Source organism: Coloeus monedula (genome assembly GCF_965178545.1).
Source record: "Coloeus monedula genome assembly, chromosome: 26".
Lineage (NCBI taxonomy): Eukaryota > Metazoa > Chordata > Aves > Passeriformes > Corvidae > Coloeus > Coloeus monedula.
The window spans coordinates 4,622,789-4,643,335 of NC_138806.1; the positions used below are offsets into that span (position 1 = coordinate 4,622,789).

Genomic DNA, 20,547 nt, shown 5'->3' on the forward strand with positions numbered 1-20,547 from the left:
TTCTGGTTTCATTCTGGGGACAAATAGGTGAAATTATAATAATTCAAGATATACCTCCCATTCTGTATTAAGGACAGAAAGCTATTAGAGTCATCAGTGATTTGAAAAATATCCATTTTAAGGGGGTTAAGTTTCTCGTTGACTGTTCTGGCCAAATTCCAGGATAAAGTATGAATAGTGTTGCATATCAAAATACCATAGCACCTTTTTAGCAAGCTATTTGAATATTTTGGCTCCCTTTGCCTATTGGCGTAGAACACAGGATGGCCAAGGATTGGTTTCGAAAGCACATGAATTTTACTTCTGCTTTGTAAATGCACACTGTGCCTCTGCTGCAGCACGCAGAGACGGGCACCCTCTTCCCATGCACCCCAGCCAGTGGAGCTCTTTGAAGCTTGGGAAGACAAACGTGTTCTGTAAGTGATTTCCTGCCTTGTGTTTTTCTGAATAGTTGGTAGGAAATTGGCCTTATTGGTATAGAATCAGGGATGGAATCTACCCACATGTTCTCCTGTCGCTGTGAAGGATCTGTGAAGGATACTCAGGAAAGAGAGCTGAGGTTAAATATTAAGAGATCACTAAGGCTGTAAGAAGCTGCTGGAGACTGATGCGGGAAAGAAACCAGGTGCTGGTGAGGGAAGGTCAGAGGCTTGGAAGTGAGACGAAGACCGGGATGTTTCTCAAGCAAGAAGAGAGACATTCTATAGTGTGTCATCGTTCTTATCTCTTCCGAAGGGTTGTCCTGTCCAGCAGCCATCATGGGCATGAACCTGTTGTGTTCAACAAAATATGAATAAATTCATAGACTCCATCTCGGCAGGGAGCAGATGAGGGTCCGAGGAGGCTGAGCAGGTCCTGCTCAGCTCTCGTGGGGTTCAGGCAGAGCCGTTCTCCAGCAAGTTGTCCCGCAGCTGCCAGGGAAACCCAAGAAATGCAATGGTTTCTAAAAATATATAGTTATCCAGGAATATATGTAGAATTATTGGAATTCAAGCAGTCATGTAGGGGGTTCTAGTTTTTCCTTCCACAGCCTCCTGGAAGCTCAGGGGAAGACAGAATTGCTGCCAAGGTTTCAAAGGCACCCTGGGGCTTCAGACTGGGGCTTTGACCCAAATGGGCAACTGTGCGGGGTTTCTGAAAGCAATTAAAACCAAAATCAAGTGTTGCAGGATAAGGCAGATTTTGTTTAATTTTGTGCAAAATTACAAGGGTTTGTGTCATTTAAGTGTCTGCATTCATGGAATCACTGAATGTTTTGGGTTGGAAGGGACCTTAAAGCTCATCCAGTTCCACGCCCTGCCATCTTCCACTTGACCAGGTTGCTCCAAGCCCCATCCAGCCTGGCCTTGAACACTTCCAGGGATGGGGCAGCCACAGCTTCCCTGGGCTATTATTGCAGTGTAAAGGTAAAATCAATATTAGAGAAAATTTTGATTAATTTACCCAGAATTTACTGATGTTTTCTAACCATTATTTGCTGTATAAATTGGTCCATCTGCTTCTTTGTACCTCAATTTTCCTGGCATAATAGAATGAAAAAGAGAAATTAAGGGCTATAACTATACAGTTCCTCGATCTTTTACATTTATTTCAAAATATAGATTCAGTAAATATCTGAACTTTTTATCATTTAATTCTGTGACTATGATGCAAGGCCTTTATTTTGTTGCACACATTATCCCACCCTCTATTCATGCAGTTTTTTTGGAGTACCTCTCCTGATACCAGGCTGCCTCACTGAAGAGTTACCAGAGCTTTATATTTTAACGTTGCAGAGACCACAAAAATGTTCCATATGCAGAGGAGGTAAAGACAGATAATTATGGGGTAAATGTCACCCGTGGTTAACACCTCATGCCCACTGCCTGGGTGTTTCTGTTATGTAACTGCCAGGAAGAAATTTTCCCGGTCCAGGAACTATTATTTTTTAGGTTCAAAGCTGATAAAAGATGTTATGGCATGTAAAAAATAAAGAGGGGGAAAAAACTACGGGAAAGAAAGGAGGAAGGAAGAATTCAGCCTCCTAACAATGAAATCTCAAAGCAGGGAGGCCTCGAGTAAAGGCATAACGGGACAGCTCAGGTCTGTGCCTCCAGTTCAACTCACCAGCTGAAATTTGGGCACTGCAGTGGGCAGTGGGAATACCTGCAGCTTGTGTTGCCTTCAGAGCTCTGCTGAGCCCCCAGGCTGGGAAACCAGGCCGCAAGGGTAGTCCCTCTGAAAAATTTTTAAAATTCCTAGCATTTGATCCCTTTTGGAATTTCTCAGTGGGAATTAGACTTGCATTCCCATGAAAACCAAGTAGATCTTGTGAAGATAATGGGGGTTTCCCTTTGCATGGGAAGAGGAGTGTAAGAATATTTTTGTACTTAAGAGAAATTAACTTCCTACAGAGTTACTATGGCTGTACTGTGCTCACAGGGTACTCAATGAGTAAATCAAAAGCGTAAGGTACTCTGTTCTATAACTTTTTGAAGTTAGGAAATCATATTTAATCCCTTTTCTGGGCACAGGCCAGTGCTCGGGATATAAAAAAGTGAAGCACAATACTAATTTGGTTTTTATATCTTTGAAATGTTTTCTTTTTCAATTTTACTTTCAGCCAAGAAAACAGGAATTTGTAAGATTGTAACAACTGTGTCGTGAACTATTCTAAATATTAAGCACCTCAGGCTGCTCTTCTGTCTTTTGCAGATTCACAGCCCGGGATGGACCTCAGTAACCCTCAGGAACAGCCCATAGCTGCAGGTACGGTGCTGTTCAGTTATGTTCTTCTACCCTCTCTTGACAATTTTACATTTAATTGAAGAAAAATAACATGAATTGCAGCTGGTTTAGAGTCCCAGGACACTGAATAACAGAGTCAAAAGTACAAAGAGGAGCATTAAAGGCAAAAAAAAGTAAATTTTATAGTTGAAATAAAATGGTGGAAGTCCAATATAACATTGGAAAATTATAATAAAGTGGGGAAAAAAAGACTGTAGAAGGAAAGGAAACGTTTTCAAGAGAAAGCTGGAAGTTTTGATTAGGGAAGCAAGAATAATGCAATTCTCTTGGTTGACTGCATTTCTGAAAATATGAAAACAAACCTTGTGAGTGAGTTTGACAAGTGTTTCACTTTCTTGTTAATCAAAAAGCTGAGCTTCTTTCCATCTACAATGTAATATCTGGCTTGAGAAGGACTGGGGATGTTACCATCCAGCTATCAGTAGGTTAAAGAATTTACCAGCAATTTCACAGTATTACTGTAAATTTTAAAAATTCCCAGAATATTTGAAAGAAAATACTGTCTGTTTTTTTAATGAAATACTGATCTGAAATTTAAAGAAATACACATAATATGGAGCTAGTTTGCATCGTGGGGTTAATGAAAGAGGCTTTATTTAAAACACTTCACCCGAATAGATTTCACTAAAGTTAAAAATGTTCTTTATTTCCGAGGAGAGAGGCTGGAATCTCTGGGATGCTGATCAGCATGATAATGTTGATATTTAAAAATACACATGTGGAATAAGCAGAGAAGTGCAAGTGGGTTCAAAGAGGCCTTGATTACACGTGGTTGAGCAGTTTCCTGGCCTAGGGCCAGAATGATTAATATTTTGCCCAAAAGAACAAAGTGGAGCTGTGATTCCTTTGACTTGCTCCAAGAAGCTCCATCCCTGCTCACAGCAGTAGTCAGAGCACCTATGATAGAGTTAGATATACTGGGTTTTATTCCTGTTGTCATTTAGAACAACCTCCAGAATATTTAGATCTGAGCAAAAGCTGAAAATGGGTTCAAGGTGTGTGTGAGATCTTGTGTGGGACTTTGGGAAGTAAAATAATTCCCCAAAGTGCAGCCAGTGCATCCATAGAAATAACATTGTGGGCACTGTCAGCAGTGCTGAGAGTGTGCAGGTGCTTTGCGGGAATCACCTGGAAATATTATTGGAGAATAAATAGTTAATTATATTTTGCCCTTTTTTTTTTTTCCTCCAGAAGAACAAGAGGATTTGACAGACTGTAATCTGAACAAATCCCAGGAAATGGAAAGCATGGATAATGTGGAAGATATGAAGGAACACAATCAGTCTAATGAAGAAGCAGGAGGTAAAGTAGAGCTGGAATTCTGAAAAATAATAGTTATACTTTGTCTTTTTATTCATCTGATTATGCTATGAGAGTATGCCTGTAAATGGAATAGCAATACAATTCATTTGGAGCATTTCAACATGGTCTAAGGAGGAGCAACCCTTTTCCATTGGGGAACCTCACGTGCATTTTACCAAGGTCAGTTTTACAGGAGCTATGAAAAATGGATGGGAAGATAAAAGAGCAAGTGCATCTGGTGAGCCTTTAATTTGTGTAGTAACATACAAATTCCTAAGAACAGTTTGCATAGGCAAATCCTGTGTTAGGACTGTAATTTTTTATTAATGCTGCTAAGTACTTTCATACCTAAAAAATAACTTGATAATTTATTCCTTTTTTTGAAAGAAAGAAGTTATCTCAAATTCACAGGACCACTCAGGCCTGTAAAATTTAAAAGTGTAGCAGCAATGCTGTACTTTAAACCGTGGGTGAAGGAGAGGTTGGTCAGTTTTCCATGTTTACTGTTGAATTTGAAGAATAAACCCTTCCTACAGGTCTGAGAGAAGACACGGGGATTAATTGAAAGAGTAAACCAATACGTACTGTCTTTAAAAACCAGAAGGCCCTCTTCATTTGTAGATAGAAGACAAAAGTAGCAGCTCCTGGAACTTGGCAATCTTACAGCCCTCAGAGCTCTGGGGTTTATATGTGTGTATGACATAGATGCTGAGTTTCTTACGTGCTGTAGAAGCTCCTATATGGAGATCTCAGCATTAACAACAGTGTCTGCCCATGATCTGAGAATGTTCACCTGTTCCAGGGGCCTCAGCCACAAGCAGTGAGGAGTGTGCCTGGTGGAGGATGTGGGGCACGTGCCCTGGGGAGAACGCACATGGTGTTGTTACCAGTTTCACAGTGCCTTTCTGTGCCACAGGTCTGTGGCAGTGCAGCAGTGCCAAGGGAAATTATGACTGTGGCTTTGGGTAGGAGTTTGAGGTAGAGTTTTTATCACACAAATCAAGTAAATCACTAAAGAATTATGTGTTTTGGCTGAGCAAGTAGCTTTGGTTGTTCCCTCTAACATTAATGTGATTATTTTGCAGAAGTTATTCTTTTGCATTATTAAAGACCAAACGTTTTAATCGGTTAACAAATTGCAAGCCAACATAAAACACTCAAGGGAGCGGTGAGATGAATCTCACTCAAAGATCTACAATGCCGGTATCTGGAGCTGTGCTGGTCTGGCCTTTCTGGACAGTTTATGGAGAGACATCACACAGATTTTCTGACCAAATTTATGTGTCTGGCTTAGGGTGAAAAGCCTCATGTCCCCAGAGCAGCTGCTGCTTAGCAGGATTCTGCAGTCAGTCAAGAGTAGCTCAGTATAGATGTCTGCAATATAGAGCCTGCCTTGGGCAGGTGAGTTCTGCTCTGCTTACACTAAATACAGAAGTTTAATAGAATAGACAGAATATGGAAGACTTGAGCCTTTTCTACATCCAAGGCAGCTGATCTCTCAGATCCCACAGCACATAAAATATTCACAGCCATGCTCCAGCTCTTTGTCCACCCCTTGCACTAATTCCACTCCCTAGCTCACTTTTCCCTGTGCTTTCCCAGTGTCCTGGCCCTTCACTCCTCCTGCTTATTGAGCTGTGGGTGCAGAAAGCCAGGACAGGGTTTCTTTCCCAACCCCCTCAGTACTGACCATCTGAGAGGAGTTGCTGTAACTTCTTCCCACCTTCCCATTCCAGGAGCCATGTCCGTACTGCTTCTATGCAGTGTCCAGGCACAAAGCAAGTTCTTTTTCTGTTCTCTGGCTGCCCTGTGCCTGCAGTACCATTTCTCACCCTCTTTTGCATACATTTAAGTCAGGAACAAGTTGGACATGTGAGAGATTGTTTGTATCGGTACTGCTTTTACCATTCATTTTTTATATTGCTGCTGATCTCTAAAAGTCTCTTTACCATTTGTTCTGGAATACAAACACTGAAAATTTACATCTCAAAGACAATGCTATAAATATCAATAAAACATCATTCCCCTCCAGCAGCCTCCCTTACCATTAGAGCTCATTTATTATAAAGTGAGTATGAGCCTTCAGTACCACAGTGCCCTACTCCTTGCTGCTCACTGTAGGAATAAAGCCACGATTGCAAGGAGAAAGCTGGTTCAAACGCACAAAAAAGGTACTTCCAGCATCTCAGTGTAAAATGGCACAAGATAAAATATACATTGTGTTTTCTTCAGTGCTTCACACACTGTTCTCTACAGTCATTCTGATACCGGAAGCACAATAAATCTTAAATATTTAAGCATGCTGTGCTAGTACTCCAGGCCGTGCAAGGATAGGTAGGTGCACTTAAATTTCCTCCCAACAGCACCAGTTCAGTTGCTGTTGGAGACTGAAAATCACAAATAATCTCAGTTTTCATGTCATGCCCTCTATAAAGTAGCAGCAGCTCTGTTAGTCCCTGAGCAGTCCTCGTGGGTCAGTAACTACTGTCTGACTTCTATAAATGAAACCACATTCTGACAGTGCTGTCCTGGTGGGAGGATTATCTTTTGGGGATCACTAACCCTGGTAAAAATGAATATTTAGTATTCTCCAGGATCACAGAAAAGAAATATTATCAGTATTGGTGATGGCTTTTGGGAAAAGGATTATGTCCTGCCTACACCTGAAAAACCTATTGGTAAAAATAAAAAGCTCAATATCTTTATTTCGCACACTGATATGATCACTAATCCCCTCATTTTATATCAAATTTAAAGATAAGTAACGGAAAATATTTATGTGATTCTCCTAAATGTTAATCACTTTTGTGAGTGAGCAATTCCACTCCAGCACCTTCCCAATTCATTGCTGGTGACAGCCTGCGACACAGAAACCTCTCCTTTTTCTCTCCTGAACCCCCGCATGATCCGTGCCCCCGGGGTTTGTTCCATCTGCTGAAGGCCATCATAGGAACATGAGGCCACTGACTCATGGAGAGAGATCAGGCCTTCGATAACCTGATTTCCACTGCCTTAGTATGTCTGTAACATGTTTTTCTCCAGCACAATTATGTCTGGTTTTTCCATGTCTTGTCAGCCATCCGTAGTGAGTAGGAATCTTCCAGTTTCTTGGACTACATGTTTTTGTGACTCTTGCATTATTCATGGGTGACACTGTGAGTATGTTGTGCGGATTTATTCTGAGGCTTTGAGCAGAAGCTGGAGCCTGCTTAAGTCTAGATGTTGTCTAACTTGGTTTGGTGGAGACTTTTATGCTTAAAGTGGTGCTGGGATCCTTTTAAAAGCTTACAGACCGTTCATAAAAGCATTAAATCAATGTATAGGGCTGAAACACCATCACTGAGGCTCATTTGGTGTTAAAAAATCCACTTTTTCAGCAAACAGTTCCATATTTGTACTTCTCTGAGCCTGTGCAAACACATCAGCTTATGGTGATTTTTATGTGTGTCCTGATACAGGTGAGATGCCACTGGAAACAGCTTAACTTGTCCTATTCCACCCCCCGTTAAAAGAGCTTCCATGATGATCATCGCTAAGTATCGGGCAAACAATTAGGCAGCAGGCTATAGTAAAATGGTAATTAAAAGCTTGATGGGGAAGAAGGAAAAAAAAAGAAACAAAACCCCGGTTTTTTGCCTCAAGGGACTGGAAGCTGCACGCTGTGGTGCACATGGTGTATGCTTGCCTGCAACCATAAAAATACACTGTTCCCATGGTGCTTCCTGTGTCTAGTCTGAAAAGAGACAAGCAGTGAGAGCGGGGGGGAAGCGCTTGATTTCCCCTGTTTCTTTATGTGCCCCCAACACTTACCTTTGGTGGCCAAAGTTGACATATCTTTAATTTAAAAATTAAATTTAAAAAGCCACGTTCTTTCCTCTGGGAGTCGCAGTCAAGCACGAATGTTTAATTATGTCTTAATTCTCTCAGCTGTTGAGGCAGACAACTTTTGGGGTGTTATGAATGTCAGCGAGCTTTCATGGTTGTGAGCTAAAAAGAGATAAAAGCCACATTTGTGGTTTATGGATGTTAATTGCTGCTGCACTGAGGTATGTGAGGGGGGCGGTTGAAAGGCTGGAGAGAGGCAGGAGAGGTGACAGAGCCTCGCTGGGGCGCTCAGCGAGGTTCCAGCGGTGCTGCAAGAACACGCACTTATCTGCCTGGAAAGGAAGTGCCGTTTTTTATCAGAATATTACATCTCCCAAGCCCAGCTCGAGCCCCGGCGCTCATGGGACTCGGGGTTATCTCACAACATCAGCAGAAGTTCACTGCAAGGGGATTTCTGTAGTGTTAAACCCAGCAAGGAGTCTGTGCTGAACGGGTCGGGCTTCTCTGGGGGCTCTACTGGGACTGAAAGCCGCGTTTTCCTTATCAACAAACGATCCTCTTGACTTTGTTTGAGCTCTTCAGACTGTGCCGTCAGCGGCAGGAATGCTGCCAGGCACGCTCGGTGACATCAACGGGGCGGTGGTGTCACCCAGCCTGTAAATGATTGACATCAGCTGGACTATCCTGAGCACTCAGCACTGACATAGACACTCGGATACTCTGACTGCCTGGAGATAATCAGAAAGTGCAGCTATTTCTCATTCTAATTAACCCATTATAGTGATTAGAAAATAGAATTTACTTTTGAGATATCCTGACTCCCAGTGGAAGCTCTCAGACAGAACAAGGGCTGGAAAGAGGATGGATGCACAGTTATTCAATAGATGATGGGCTTCCCTCCATAACTTTTAAAACTCCATTTTTCTTCAGTTCTTCTACAATGTGTATCTTGGATCCATACAAAATAATTACATGAAATTACAGGTGAGAGAAATATTTATTCCTTTGGCATCAAAATTAAATCTAGTCCAAGGCAGATGAGTTGTGATCCCTCCCCACTCCCCCCAGCAGAAATAAGTGAAGATGCAGAAAATGGCCCTGGGAACTCAAATCACATGATGTTGTAGGAAATAATCCATTTTTTGGAAATACAGATTAGTGGAAAGGAAATCAGTTAATGGGGATGAGTCACATTTTGCCCCCAAACCAGGCTGTTCATTTGGCACAAAATGGGAGTTGAAGGGGCAGGTTCACTCTGCTTATGCTGCTGGAAAAGCATCGGGAAAAGGAAACAGATCCACGAGAGTCAAAACTTTGCTGAAATGCCACAAATAGTTCTCTGAGCATTGGAATTGATGGCTCTTGTCTCTCGTTGCTGACTTTGCTGACTGACTTTTAACTGAACTATGCAGAGTTTGCACCGGGTGCTCGGTGTCTGTTTCACCCGGGATTCCTCGGGCCGGCGTTGCCGTGTCCTCAGCGCCCTCTCCTATCACGCTGCATTCGCTCCAGTTCTTGTTCCGGCTTTAGTTCCTTCTGCTCTGCAGGAGCGTTGGGAACTTTGTTAATCCGGAGTTCGGCTCCCTGTACTCCCGCGGAGCAGCGAGTGGCTGCGCTCACCTGCCGTGCGTGCCAGCTGCACTCTTCTCCTGCCTCTCCTGGTGCAGGAGCTCCACCTCCAGGAGCGGCTCTGGGAGCTGCAGGTGCTCCCGGACGGGCGGTTTGAGTAACCCTGGTTTTCCAGGGAGGATTGGATTTGTTGTACGGGTCTGAATCGCAGACTCCTGGGAACGTTTAGCCTGGGAAAGAGCTGTAAGATCAACGTTACTAAGGGAACACAGAGCAGATGCACGTGCTTCTCTAGAAGACTATGCTAAAAGTAAACTACAAATATTTAATTACAAGAACCTCAAATAGGAGAGAATATAGGTGTAATCTAAAATTCAAGTCAAGATTATTTACTACTGGATTTTTTTAATAGTTCAATCAAATCAGTGCACTGTTCAGGGTGTTCAAGAACATCTGAACCAAGCTCCTGCCTTCAGTCTATATGTGTTGAAATTCCTCAGGTATTTATCACAGATTTCCCAGTTCTTCGTATTATTTTATCTTATTTTCTCTCCATATTTTATTTTTCTTACAAGACTATATTGCATTGTCAGAAAGGCTCTTGGGAGATGAATTTACAAAGATTAAATGAAACTACACTGAATTTCTCAGGTTTGAAGTTCATTTGAAGCACAGTTGACCAGAGTCGACCATGCCTGAGTGGTCACATTAGTGATTGGTCCCTTGATATAAGTAATGCCAGCGATTATCTGAATTTAACATGTGGCCTTTCTCAGTCTGACTGTTGGGTCCAGATGTTCTCTGATTAACTGTCTCATTGAAGTCTGATTTAACGGTTGTGATTGTATCTGCCTTGCTGGACTTCAGGAATTGTAATTTTAGGAATGTTTTCTCTGGGTGATGGTATCTTAACAGCAAAGGAAAGGAAGAGCTCATGCAGTTTCATCTTTTTCTGTGTTTTTTTGTAAGAGGAAGACTTTAAAGATATTCAAATCTGAAAGGATAACATTAACAGGTGTCAAAATTAAAACAAATTTCATCTGGGACAGGTGTTGGAAAACCTGGGCCCTGCAGGCATGGGGATGTGGGATGGCATTGCCTCTGTGCTCCCATCCAGCAATGGGGGTGTAGAATGTCAAGTAAAAATGGCAAATTATTGCCACTTTTTAAAATTAAACAACCAAAATAAAATCCCATGCTAGCTGAGCATACACTAGCCATATTTTTCCAACCTCTAGCCCAATTTGTCGCAGGGAATGTCATTCTGCTTCCCCAAACTCTGTTTGTATCTTCAGTTAAGAACATTTAAATGCAGTTAAATGAAGTTAAATTCCATTTCCTTCTCTAAACCCAGCATTGCACAGTGTTGCTGTACAGTTTGTCCTGTTTAACTCCAGCTTTGGGAACACTCAGTTCCGAGGAACATTTCTCCTTTATCCCTATTCCTGTTAGTATAACGTCAACATAATTCGGAAACCTATTGAGTCAAAATCCTAAAAAAACACTAGAGTATTATTATGCAGAAAATGATAGTGGGGAAATACTGTGTGTGAAAGTATAGATTTACACAGGAATATTAATCTTTATAAGAAAAATCATTGGTTTTCGTTAGATGCTTGAAGAACCAGTTACATAATTCAAGTTTCCTGACTCATATGAGCTTGGAAACGACGTGTGTTGTTTGGTTGGGGTTATTTCGCAATTAATTGTACAACTAGATAAATTAAACTATGCTTTAATGATAGAGAGGCACTGGTATTAATGAAGTAGAAAATATACATCTGAGCACTTGGAAAATGATGCCTGGCTGATTTTTTTAAAATTTTCTTTCCAATTTTCAGTGCTGCATTTCAATTTGAATTGTTTCTATTTTTGTTTCAAGTCACAATAAAACCAAGGAGACTCATTACCATTGAGCCTGCACTCCACAAAGGGGAATGCTGAAAGTTTCTCTCCTATACTTAGAAGTGAAATTTTCACCAGGTGCATTCTGCACTGGGTCATTTAGGAATTACTACTCATGTCTGCTTTATAAAGTATCTAAACAAAATAAATACTAGGGGTTTTTTGTACAGAAATGACTACTGAACAACAGTACAAAAAATACTAAAAGACATAAAGATAAAAAAAACCCAAAGCCAATATGTCCAAGTAATAAATACAATATTTGGGACTTTTTGTGCAGAAGTCTCTGCTTTGGCCCATAGTGACACAAAAAGGGACCTGAGGAATGGGACAGGTCCAGTGTCTGCACTCTGCAAGGGCATTTCTTGTCATCATGTCCTGGTTGGGGTGGTTGTCTCAGCTGTCTGGCTGGAAGTTAATTCTGCTGTGAGGTGATTGCTCTTCCTTTGTTGGCAAACAATGATCTCATAAAAGCTGTTGGGAAAAAGGGAGCCCAGGCTGGAGTCAGAGGGTAAACAAAGCCAGGGTGGGCCAAAAAGGCTTGAAATCCTTTCCCTTCCCTAGATGGATATCTGCAGTGGGGTAGAAGGAAAACATGGAGAAAAGTTGTCTTAACTCTGCTTGGGTTGCCTCATTAAAAAAAAAGATCTCATGTTGCTGTTGTGTCACTTCACATTTTATAGTTCCCCATTAGTTACAGTGTCCAAATTTTCAATATATGCATGTAAATGTTTTCTTCTTGTTAAGGAAAAAAACTTAGACATAGCATTGGTTATTTTAATAATTTTCCCCCAGTTTATAATTTTTATGGGATGTACTACTCCCTTTATTCACTAAGGAATGTGGGTTATTTTATTCATGACTTATCTTTGCCCCCAGTGTGTTGATTCCATGGCTGAGGTGTTTCTCACAAACATGCAGGATTCTGCCTTGAATTTGGAAACTCCAACGACTTTTTCAGCTTCATCACTCTCTGCCTCAGGCTGGGTTAGGTACAGGAGTTTCTCCTTCTGGAGGGGAGCAGCTCTGGCATGTGTCTGTAGGGTTTTGTGGAGATAACGGTGATGAATCATCAGTTAATACCTGTCAAACCCAGGTAGTCACAAGAACCCTCCAATATGCCCCGTATCGACTCCCTTCTTGTTCCTCAGCATCTGAATCCCATTAACAGCTGTCAAAACCTGGTAAACTATTTATATGCTTTCACAATTTGTTTAATTGGATAGTTAGGAAATGGGATACAAGAAAAGCTTTTCTTTTTCCTTTTTTTTTCCTTTAGTCTGGTTGAACATCTGTAGCATTAGGGGCTCATTATCTCTGAATTGGCACAGCAAATCAGCAACATCATTAAAATGCCACATTAAGATGATTAAGTTTCTTTGTTACCCAGTTGACTTTTTGCATGTGCTGAGGATTTCACGATTATGACCCCACTCCTTGTAAAACACTTGAGCTACATCACCCTTTCCTACCGTTGTCTTTAATGGCTTCTGGATTTTATTCCTTGTGCTTTTCTGATCGCTCCTGGTAAACTTTGCTTAACAACAGGACAAAACTTATGTTCTCTCTATTTGATGCCAGAGTCTCAGATTAAATAGAGAATTTGGGGGGTTTTCCTTCTGAAACTTCCTCCTAGAGAAAACAGCTAAGATTCAGAAACCTTCCAACTTGCCCTCTTATTTGGTGCTCTTGACTCTTTTATTTCTGCATTTTCAGCCTGGAGAAGAGAAGGTTGTGTGGATACCTTAGAGCAGCCATCTGCTCTAAGACCCATCTGAAGGGACCTAAAAGGAAGCAGAGAGGGGCTCTGCTTCAGGAAGTGAAGGAGTGACAGGACAAGAGGGAATGGCTTTAAGCTGAAAAAGGGGAAATTCATGTTGGATATATGGGAGAAATTCCTCCCTGGGAGGGTGGGGAGGCCCTGGCACAGGGTGCCCAGAGAAGCTGTGGCTGCCTCATCCCTGGAAGTGTCCAAGGCCAGGTTGGACGGGGCTTGGAGCAACCTGGGACAGTGGAAGGTGTCCCTGCCCATGGCGGGGGATGGGACTGGATGAGCTTTAATGTCCTTCCAACCCAAACCCTTTGTGATCCTATCATTTTATAGAGCACACACAAGCACTGTTTGGGTGGTGACTCAGTCTGAAGTTGCCACCGCAGCTTTATTTTGGATTTTTTCCAGAACCCATTGTTTTTACAGTGTTTCAGGTGAAACAAAAATATTACTCTGGAGTATGTCTTTCATCTTGTAATCATCTCCCCAGGAAATGAAACCATGTGCATCAGCCTTAACGCATCACACCGGTACTTTGTTCTGTAAAAGCTGCAGCTTTTTTTTCTCAGTGTATATTAACTCCATGAACGGCCTCAAGAAAAATAGTTCCCTGGCTTGGACTCCATGAATGCTTTTTTTCTCTTACACAGTTTTTACTTGTCTAATAGAAGAGATGATAGCACTTCTTTTTTCCACTGTGGGAACTTTGTTAGTTTTTAGGGATAATTGTGTTTTTCCTCGGTTAAATTTCCCTATTCTACGTGAAGTCACAGCTTCCTTCCTCTTGATTGAGGCAGACCAGCCTGGAAACTCCCTGATCTAATAAAATATGTTGATATGATTTTTAAGTGACAGATACAAACCTTCCACACAGCTGCCAATCTCCTGATCACATGGTATTCCCTGTGCGTGCCAGTACAGAGAAAAGTCTGGGCTTAAAAAGGAATCCGGTGGCTCCAGACTCTGCAATCACTTGGTTAATTTTAGTTCAACCTGTGCTGAGCCATTTTTTCCTCAGATTGCTTTGCATCAAAGCTGTCTCCTGTCTGACTGTCAGGGAGGCGAAGCAGACTCTAAACCATAACAGGTGAAAAAATCCCAACCCTTCCAATTTCTATTTGGGTTGAAAAAGCCTCTTCCCTTGTGGCTTCTGCTGGTCCCATTCATCAGAAGGTGAATTTTTCTCTGGAAGTCCTTCAAATACCTACAGGAAAACATTTCAACTTTGGATGTCATGGACAGCCAGAGCGATGGTGATGTTTTTTGTGAAAGCAGGCATGGAAAAGCCTTGATCAAAACTCAGGTGCATCCTCCTCTGTTACTACAAGGAAACACAAGCCTTATGTGCAGTATGGAAAGTGCAGAGGTGATTATTTTCCACGGTGGAACCATAAGATGGTTTGCCCAGCTTGCACCTGGGACATGCCATGGGGGGCTCAAACCAGTGCCCACACTGTGCCACACAGACCCTGGCACAGCTCTGGAGCTGTGAGCCAAGAATTGTGGTGAGAAAGAGCAGCAAACAGCACAGAAGCCTCTGTTGGAGGTCACAGCTTGGCCTCCACTGCTAAACAACCGTGTGTGATGCAGACGAAAGGTGAGACGTTAAGTAGAAAGTGGGAATTGAAATTGTTTCTGAAAGCACCAACAAGGTGCAGCTGCACCGGGTACTTCCTTTTACCATGCTGGGCAGGATGTAGCAAATTATTTTGGAACTGCCTCCTTTGAGAGGGAAAAAACAACCAACCAACCAAAAAAGCTTTTTTTTTTTTTTTTTTTTTTTTTGGAAAAAGGATTGGTGTTGAAATCTGCTTTCAGCAACTGGCAATCATTTTTCCTTGGAATGATGGAAATGGTTGTATAAACTAATTTTGAAGGAGTCTTGATAGCAGGATCACCCTTGCACCCATGGGCATGGAGTTGGCAGCAGAAGGCATCTGCAGAGGAAGCCTTGGTTCTGTGGAAGCAGGAATCCATGGGATGTGAAGAATAGTTGGTACTGAAGAATCCACGAAGAAAAACAGCCCATTTTGGGGTGAATCTGGAGCTCCCTGTGACCATCTCAGCAAACACCCAAACCCACATGAGCTCATCAGAGACTGGGGCAGCAAGTCCCAGCAGCAAAATCTAAACATTTTCCAGGATAGGGGGATAAAAACACACAGTAGGGGAGAAAACCCCATTCTTTCATCAATATCCCCATCCAAGGAGAGCGCAAGAGGGATCTCAGAGTTTTCCACACTACTGTGGGGTCTTGGGTAGGATAAAGAAATCATCACCCACCTGTTTCCTCCACCTCAGCCCAAAGTCAGACAGAGTGGCAGAGCTAAATATAATCAATTAGGAGAGAGGAGTGATTTTGTCCCTAAAATGTAGCTGAAAATTTTGGTTTCATGAAAGTTTAGGTTGCCAGATCTTTCTTTTTCAACGCTTCTTTTATGTCGCCACCTCATTTTCACTGCCACCCATTGTTTGTTCTCAGCATTTGATGTGGTTTATTACTCAGAACCAGAGCTAATACATATTCAGCAGTTCATGTTCTGTACTTTGGAGAAAGGACAAGTGATTCAGTGCCAGATTGAACTGTCTAACCCTCGGCTGGAGGGAGGAGCAGGTGGCCAGAGAACAAGACTTTCAAACAGGAAGCTGTGTGGTGCATCTCGTGGTGCTCGTCTTCACTCGGTAGCTTGAGGCACAATTTGAGTTTCAACCGTAATCTGTCTCTTGTCAGAGAACCATGGAATGGTTTGGGTTAGAAGGACCTTAAAGCTCATCCAGTTCCATCCCCTGCCATGGGCAGGGACACCTTCCCCTATTCCAGGTTGCTCCAAGCCCTGTCCAGCCTGGCCTTGGGCACTTCCAGGGATCCAGGGGCAGCCACAGCTTCTCTGGGCACCCTGTGCCAGGGCCTCCCCACCCTCCCAGGGAGGAATTTCTTCCATATACCCAACCTAAATTTCCCCTTTTTCAGCTTAAAGCCATTCCCTCTTGTCCTGTCACTCCAGCTCATGATGAATTGTCCCTCTCTGGCTCCCTTGTGACCCTGTCAGACACTGGAAGGTGCCATGAGGTCTTCACACAACCTTCTCTTCTCCAGGCTGAGAAGAGCTCCAACTTTCTCAGCCAGCTTTAAGTAGAAAAAGCTGTCCTGGCAATTATTAAGGATTTTAATGGAAGTGCTGGTAGTGTTGGAGTTAATCGTGGAAAGGAAATTCAGCACCCTAAGATGGGAATCATCAGCTGTTTATACAGTGTGACCAATTTGCGTGTATTTTTACTCTGTTAGTAAATCATTAGCTGCTTGTTACATCCACCTTTGTCATGGAGCTGCATTCATTTAGGCAATGCCTTTGGATTCCTCTGGTCATGGCTACAGGTCCAGGAACCTGTTTGAAGGCCCTGGATGCTGATCTGCAGGAGGTGTCAGGTTCTTTGCCACATCCTCACAAAATTACTTCAGGCAAACATTTTAGCATTTCTGGGATATATTTATTTATCAGGAAATCCTTAGCCTACCTCTGCTAGTTTTACTCACATAGTAAACCAAGATTATCAACTGCTCCTCACACGTCTGAGAGCTATGGATAAAAACTGTGATTTGCGAGTGAAAATTAGGATTATTGATTAGGTTTAACTAGTGAGAATCTATCCCATGGGAGTACGGGAAGTTTTACACTGACCAGACATATTTCCTAGGCTTGTTCCAAGCACCAAAGGTTCCACAAGAAGGTGTAAGCTATAAGATAAAATTACTCTTTTTAATTTTTGTCTTTCTGTATTTCCAATTCACTGGAGTAACCTGAAATGCTGATTTCTATAAAAATAATAATTTTGAGTGGTATGAATAAGTGTTTTCTTTTGAATCCTGGCTAGTAATTTCAGGAGACGTTTGTACTGTATTCTACTTTCATAATCTGTAGAAGGAAATTCTCTATCAAAGATAATTACCAGGCAGGTTAATTGCTTTTAAAGGTTACCTCACTGTGAGTATCACTAAGTGTCCATGACCAGTGAAGTTTCGTGTTTCGACTTCATTTCTTCATTCTTGCTTGTTTCAGTAAAACTTTTAGGAAGATTGATACTGTTGTTTTATATAATTCTTAGTGTGTTTTTTTCCTAAAATACTTCACTGTGCATAAGATTAGCATTTTTTCACTCCTGTGCTTTGTTTTACCTGCAGATGATGTGATTAAAGTGAAAGGTGAATACAGTGAAAGAGAGGAGAGTGCTTTAAATTCCGAGCCTATGGAAAACATGGAAGAATCTGAACTGCCTTACACATATCCCAGAGAATATAATGAATATGAGAGCATTAAACTGGAAAGACACTCGGGTTCATATGACAACGTCAGGCCAGCTAGTGGAAAGATGAATTGTGATATCTGTGGATTAGCCTGCATTAGCCTCAATGTCTTGATGGTTCATAAGCGTAGCCACACTGGTAAATATCCCTCTGTTGTTCTTGTAAGAGCTGGGGTACTGAAAGGATGATAATTTTTAATCTAGACTAGTTATTTTTAAAAAGGATACCAAAATCAGGGTTTCCTTGTTCTGTCCTTGACACCACATGTGATCTTTATCAAGTTACTCGCTGTTCTGTGCCTCACTTTACCCACTTTTCTTCTTATCGGGATTGAATATTATTAAAAGCAAGTTGGCGAGGCATTTTAAGATTTTTGGATGAAAGGCACTATGTAATTGCAGTATTTCTGGCACAAAGCAAAAGTTAATTTGGTTTTGTGCTGCCATTTTCAGTCTATGTATAAATTTCTCTCTGTGCTATACTTTGGCAACAAACCAATGAGCATCTTAAGTTTCAGCCTGCAGTAAGATAAGATTTTTTTTCTTCTAAAAATTGCTGGCTTGTTGGAATCAGCCTCCTCCGGAGTGCTTCTTTCCATGGAAGAACTGCAGTGTTTTCTACATATGCTACGAGCAGCTCTGACACCAGAGCTGCACCTCCCTCCCACTGAAGTCACACTCTGTGTGTTTCTATAGAAAGAAATCAATCCAATATCTCATTCTTTCCTCTTCCAAAAAGGCAGAGGACAGCATGATACCCACGTAACCATTAAATGTCCTTTTCTGTATGTCATTTTAAGGTGAACGGCCATTCCAGTGTAATCAGTGCGGAGCTTCCTTTACTCAGAAGGGAAACCTCCTCCGCCACATTAAACTACACACAGGGGAAAAACCTTTTAAGTGTCACCTGTGCAGTTATGCCTGCCAAAGGAGGGATGCGCTTACGGGTCACTTAAGGACACATTCTGGTAAGTGACTTCACAGGCACTCCATGTGTTTTGGATGTGTGTCACTGGGACACTCGGTGTGGAAAAGACAGTCAGCAAGGTTTGCTCAGCCTGTGAAAGGGTCAACACAGAGCAGTGACCACTCACTGGTGCTCCTGGAGCCAACTTGGGACTGGCTCTGTTCTTGGTGTGGAGAGAGGGACCAGGGGAACCCATGTCACAGGCCACAAACCTGCTTGCACAAATAACTCCATGGTATTTTTACAGAATCACAGCATCATTTTGGTTGGAAAAGACCTCCAAGATTGTCAAGTCTAACCTTTGACCTATCACCAGCTTGTCAGCTCATATGAGTGGAGCTGGCTGTGCCAGCAAACTCTGAACTTGAGGAGAGTGTGAGACAGATGTGCTTTGCTGGGACTTCTTCCCATCCCATTCTAAGCTGTGAGGAAAGCTCCACAAGCATAATCCCAGGCAGATGACTCTATTGCCACCTCACCATGGTGTAGTGCCTTTCATCTGAATCTCTTAAAATGCTCAACAGATGTTTCTTCTCAAGCCTGGTAGGGTGTTCTGTCCATTTTACAGACAGGGAAATGGAGGCACAGAGCTGAGGTGACTTGGATAACAAGCCAGGTATAATTCGATCTTAGTTGCCCCAGTTCTGCAAGAGCCAGGTTGTGCTTGCCCTTGAATTTGTCTATCCTGTGTTCTACATGGGTTCAGAAAGAAAACCTTGATTCTAAATGATAGATGTTATCTCTGCACTGCACTGTACAGAAAAAGGTTCAACCTCACAAAGAATCAAAGTCAAAGATGAGCTTATCTGCCAAGGATAAATGAGATTCTGATTTAATCAAGGCCAGCAGTGTGGTGCTGTCCCCCACCAGCACAATGCTAAAACCATCACGCTTCAAGCAAGACAGCGTTTTAGTGGTTTCTTGTGGTTATTTTAATTATTTTATTGTTTCTTGTTCTAGTGGAGAAGCCGTACAAATGTGAGTTTTGTGGAAGGAGCTACAAGCAGAGGAGCTCGTTAGAGGAGCACAAGGAGCGGTGCCGGACCTACCTGCAGAACGCTGGCATGTGTGAGGCCGGTGAGTTTATCACATTACAGTGGTTTTGGGGTTTGGGTACATTACAGGGCTTGTAAAAGGGCATCTGGTGAGCTGTTAACCCACAGCCTGAGAACAGCTTTTCCTACACACCTTTTCAGTAACCTGAGGGGCTATAATGTTCTAAAGGGGCTGGTTTATCACAGTCCTCAGGCAGGTAGTTAGAGAGTGCTTTTATTTTAATCACTTTTTCCTTTCTCAGTTACTTTGTGTAAAATGTCTAAAATACCTTGTACCCAGCATTTCTGGAGGTGATGATCAGTGAGTTAAATTATTCCTACATTAATGCTGTTATGTGGCTCATTTTACAGGATGAGTTGTTGACAACCGTTGTTCCTGTCTTGGTGTGTTCTTATTCTATTGCTTTAGAATAAGAACTGTTAGAATTTGCAGCAGTTCCAGTGGCCTGGATCCAGGGCATGAAAAGGGAGTGGTATCCCAAAACTCACTGACAGATCAGCTTAGGAGGGAGTGAGAGGTAAAAGGCGGCTTTGAGTATAGAGCTGCCTTTGGAAAAGATAAAATGTATCAAAACATGTTTTTTTTCTTATTTACCATTCTGCAGTCAGTGCCGCAGTTCCAAAATACTTTGGTGAAAAGTGACCACCATAATCTTTGTCCTTGATTTACCTGAACCGCTCAAATCCTAAAATGAACTATGTGATTTGAGTCTCACAATACACCAGCAAGTCAGGAAAGAATTGCTCTTCCCATTCAGAGTCAGGGAGTGGCTGTGACTTCCCAAAGGATTCTGTGACTGATCTAAGCAGAGCTGAGGCTACAATTTCAGAATTCAGGCTCCCATCTTTTGCTATGCAGCCTTGAAAAACCACCAAATAATGGAAACATGAAATCAAAGAGGGTTTGGGATGGAAAGGACCTTGAAGATCATCCAAAGCCACCCCCTGCCATGGGCAGGGACACATTCCAGTATCCCAGGTTGCTTCAAGTCCCATCCAACATGGCCTTGGACACTTCCAGGGATGGGGCAGCAACAGCTTCTCTGAGCAACCTGTGCCAGGGC

At 42.3% G+C, this 20,547-nt stretch overlaps 1 protein-coding gene across 1 annotated transcript in view; it reads left to right on the forward strand.

Moving 5' to 3' along the window:
- Positions 1–364: 364 nt before the first annotated feature.
- The window catches only part of IKZF3 (IKAROS family zinc finger 3), a gene marked incomplete at both ends in the record, with an annotated part of 30,074 nt that continues 9,891 nt past the window's right edge, over positions 365–20,547 (forward strand). The window contains 6 exons of the mRNA XM_082297553.1: positions 365–416; positions 2,695–2,748; positions 3,979–4,089; positions 17,340–17,600; positions 18,262–18,429; positions 19,389–19,505. Coding sequence (XP_082153679.1) covers positions 365–416; positions 2,695–2,748; positions 3,979–4,089; positions 17,340–17,600; positions 18,262–18,429; positions 19,389–19,505 — 763 coding nt within the window. The remainder of the gene's footprint in view (positions 417–2,694; positions 2,749–3,978; positions 4,090–17,339; positions 17,601–18,261; positions 18,430–19,388; positions 19,506–20,547) is intronic.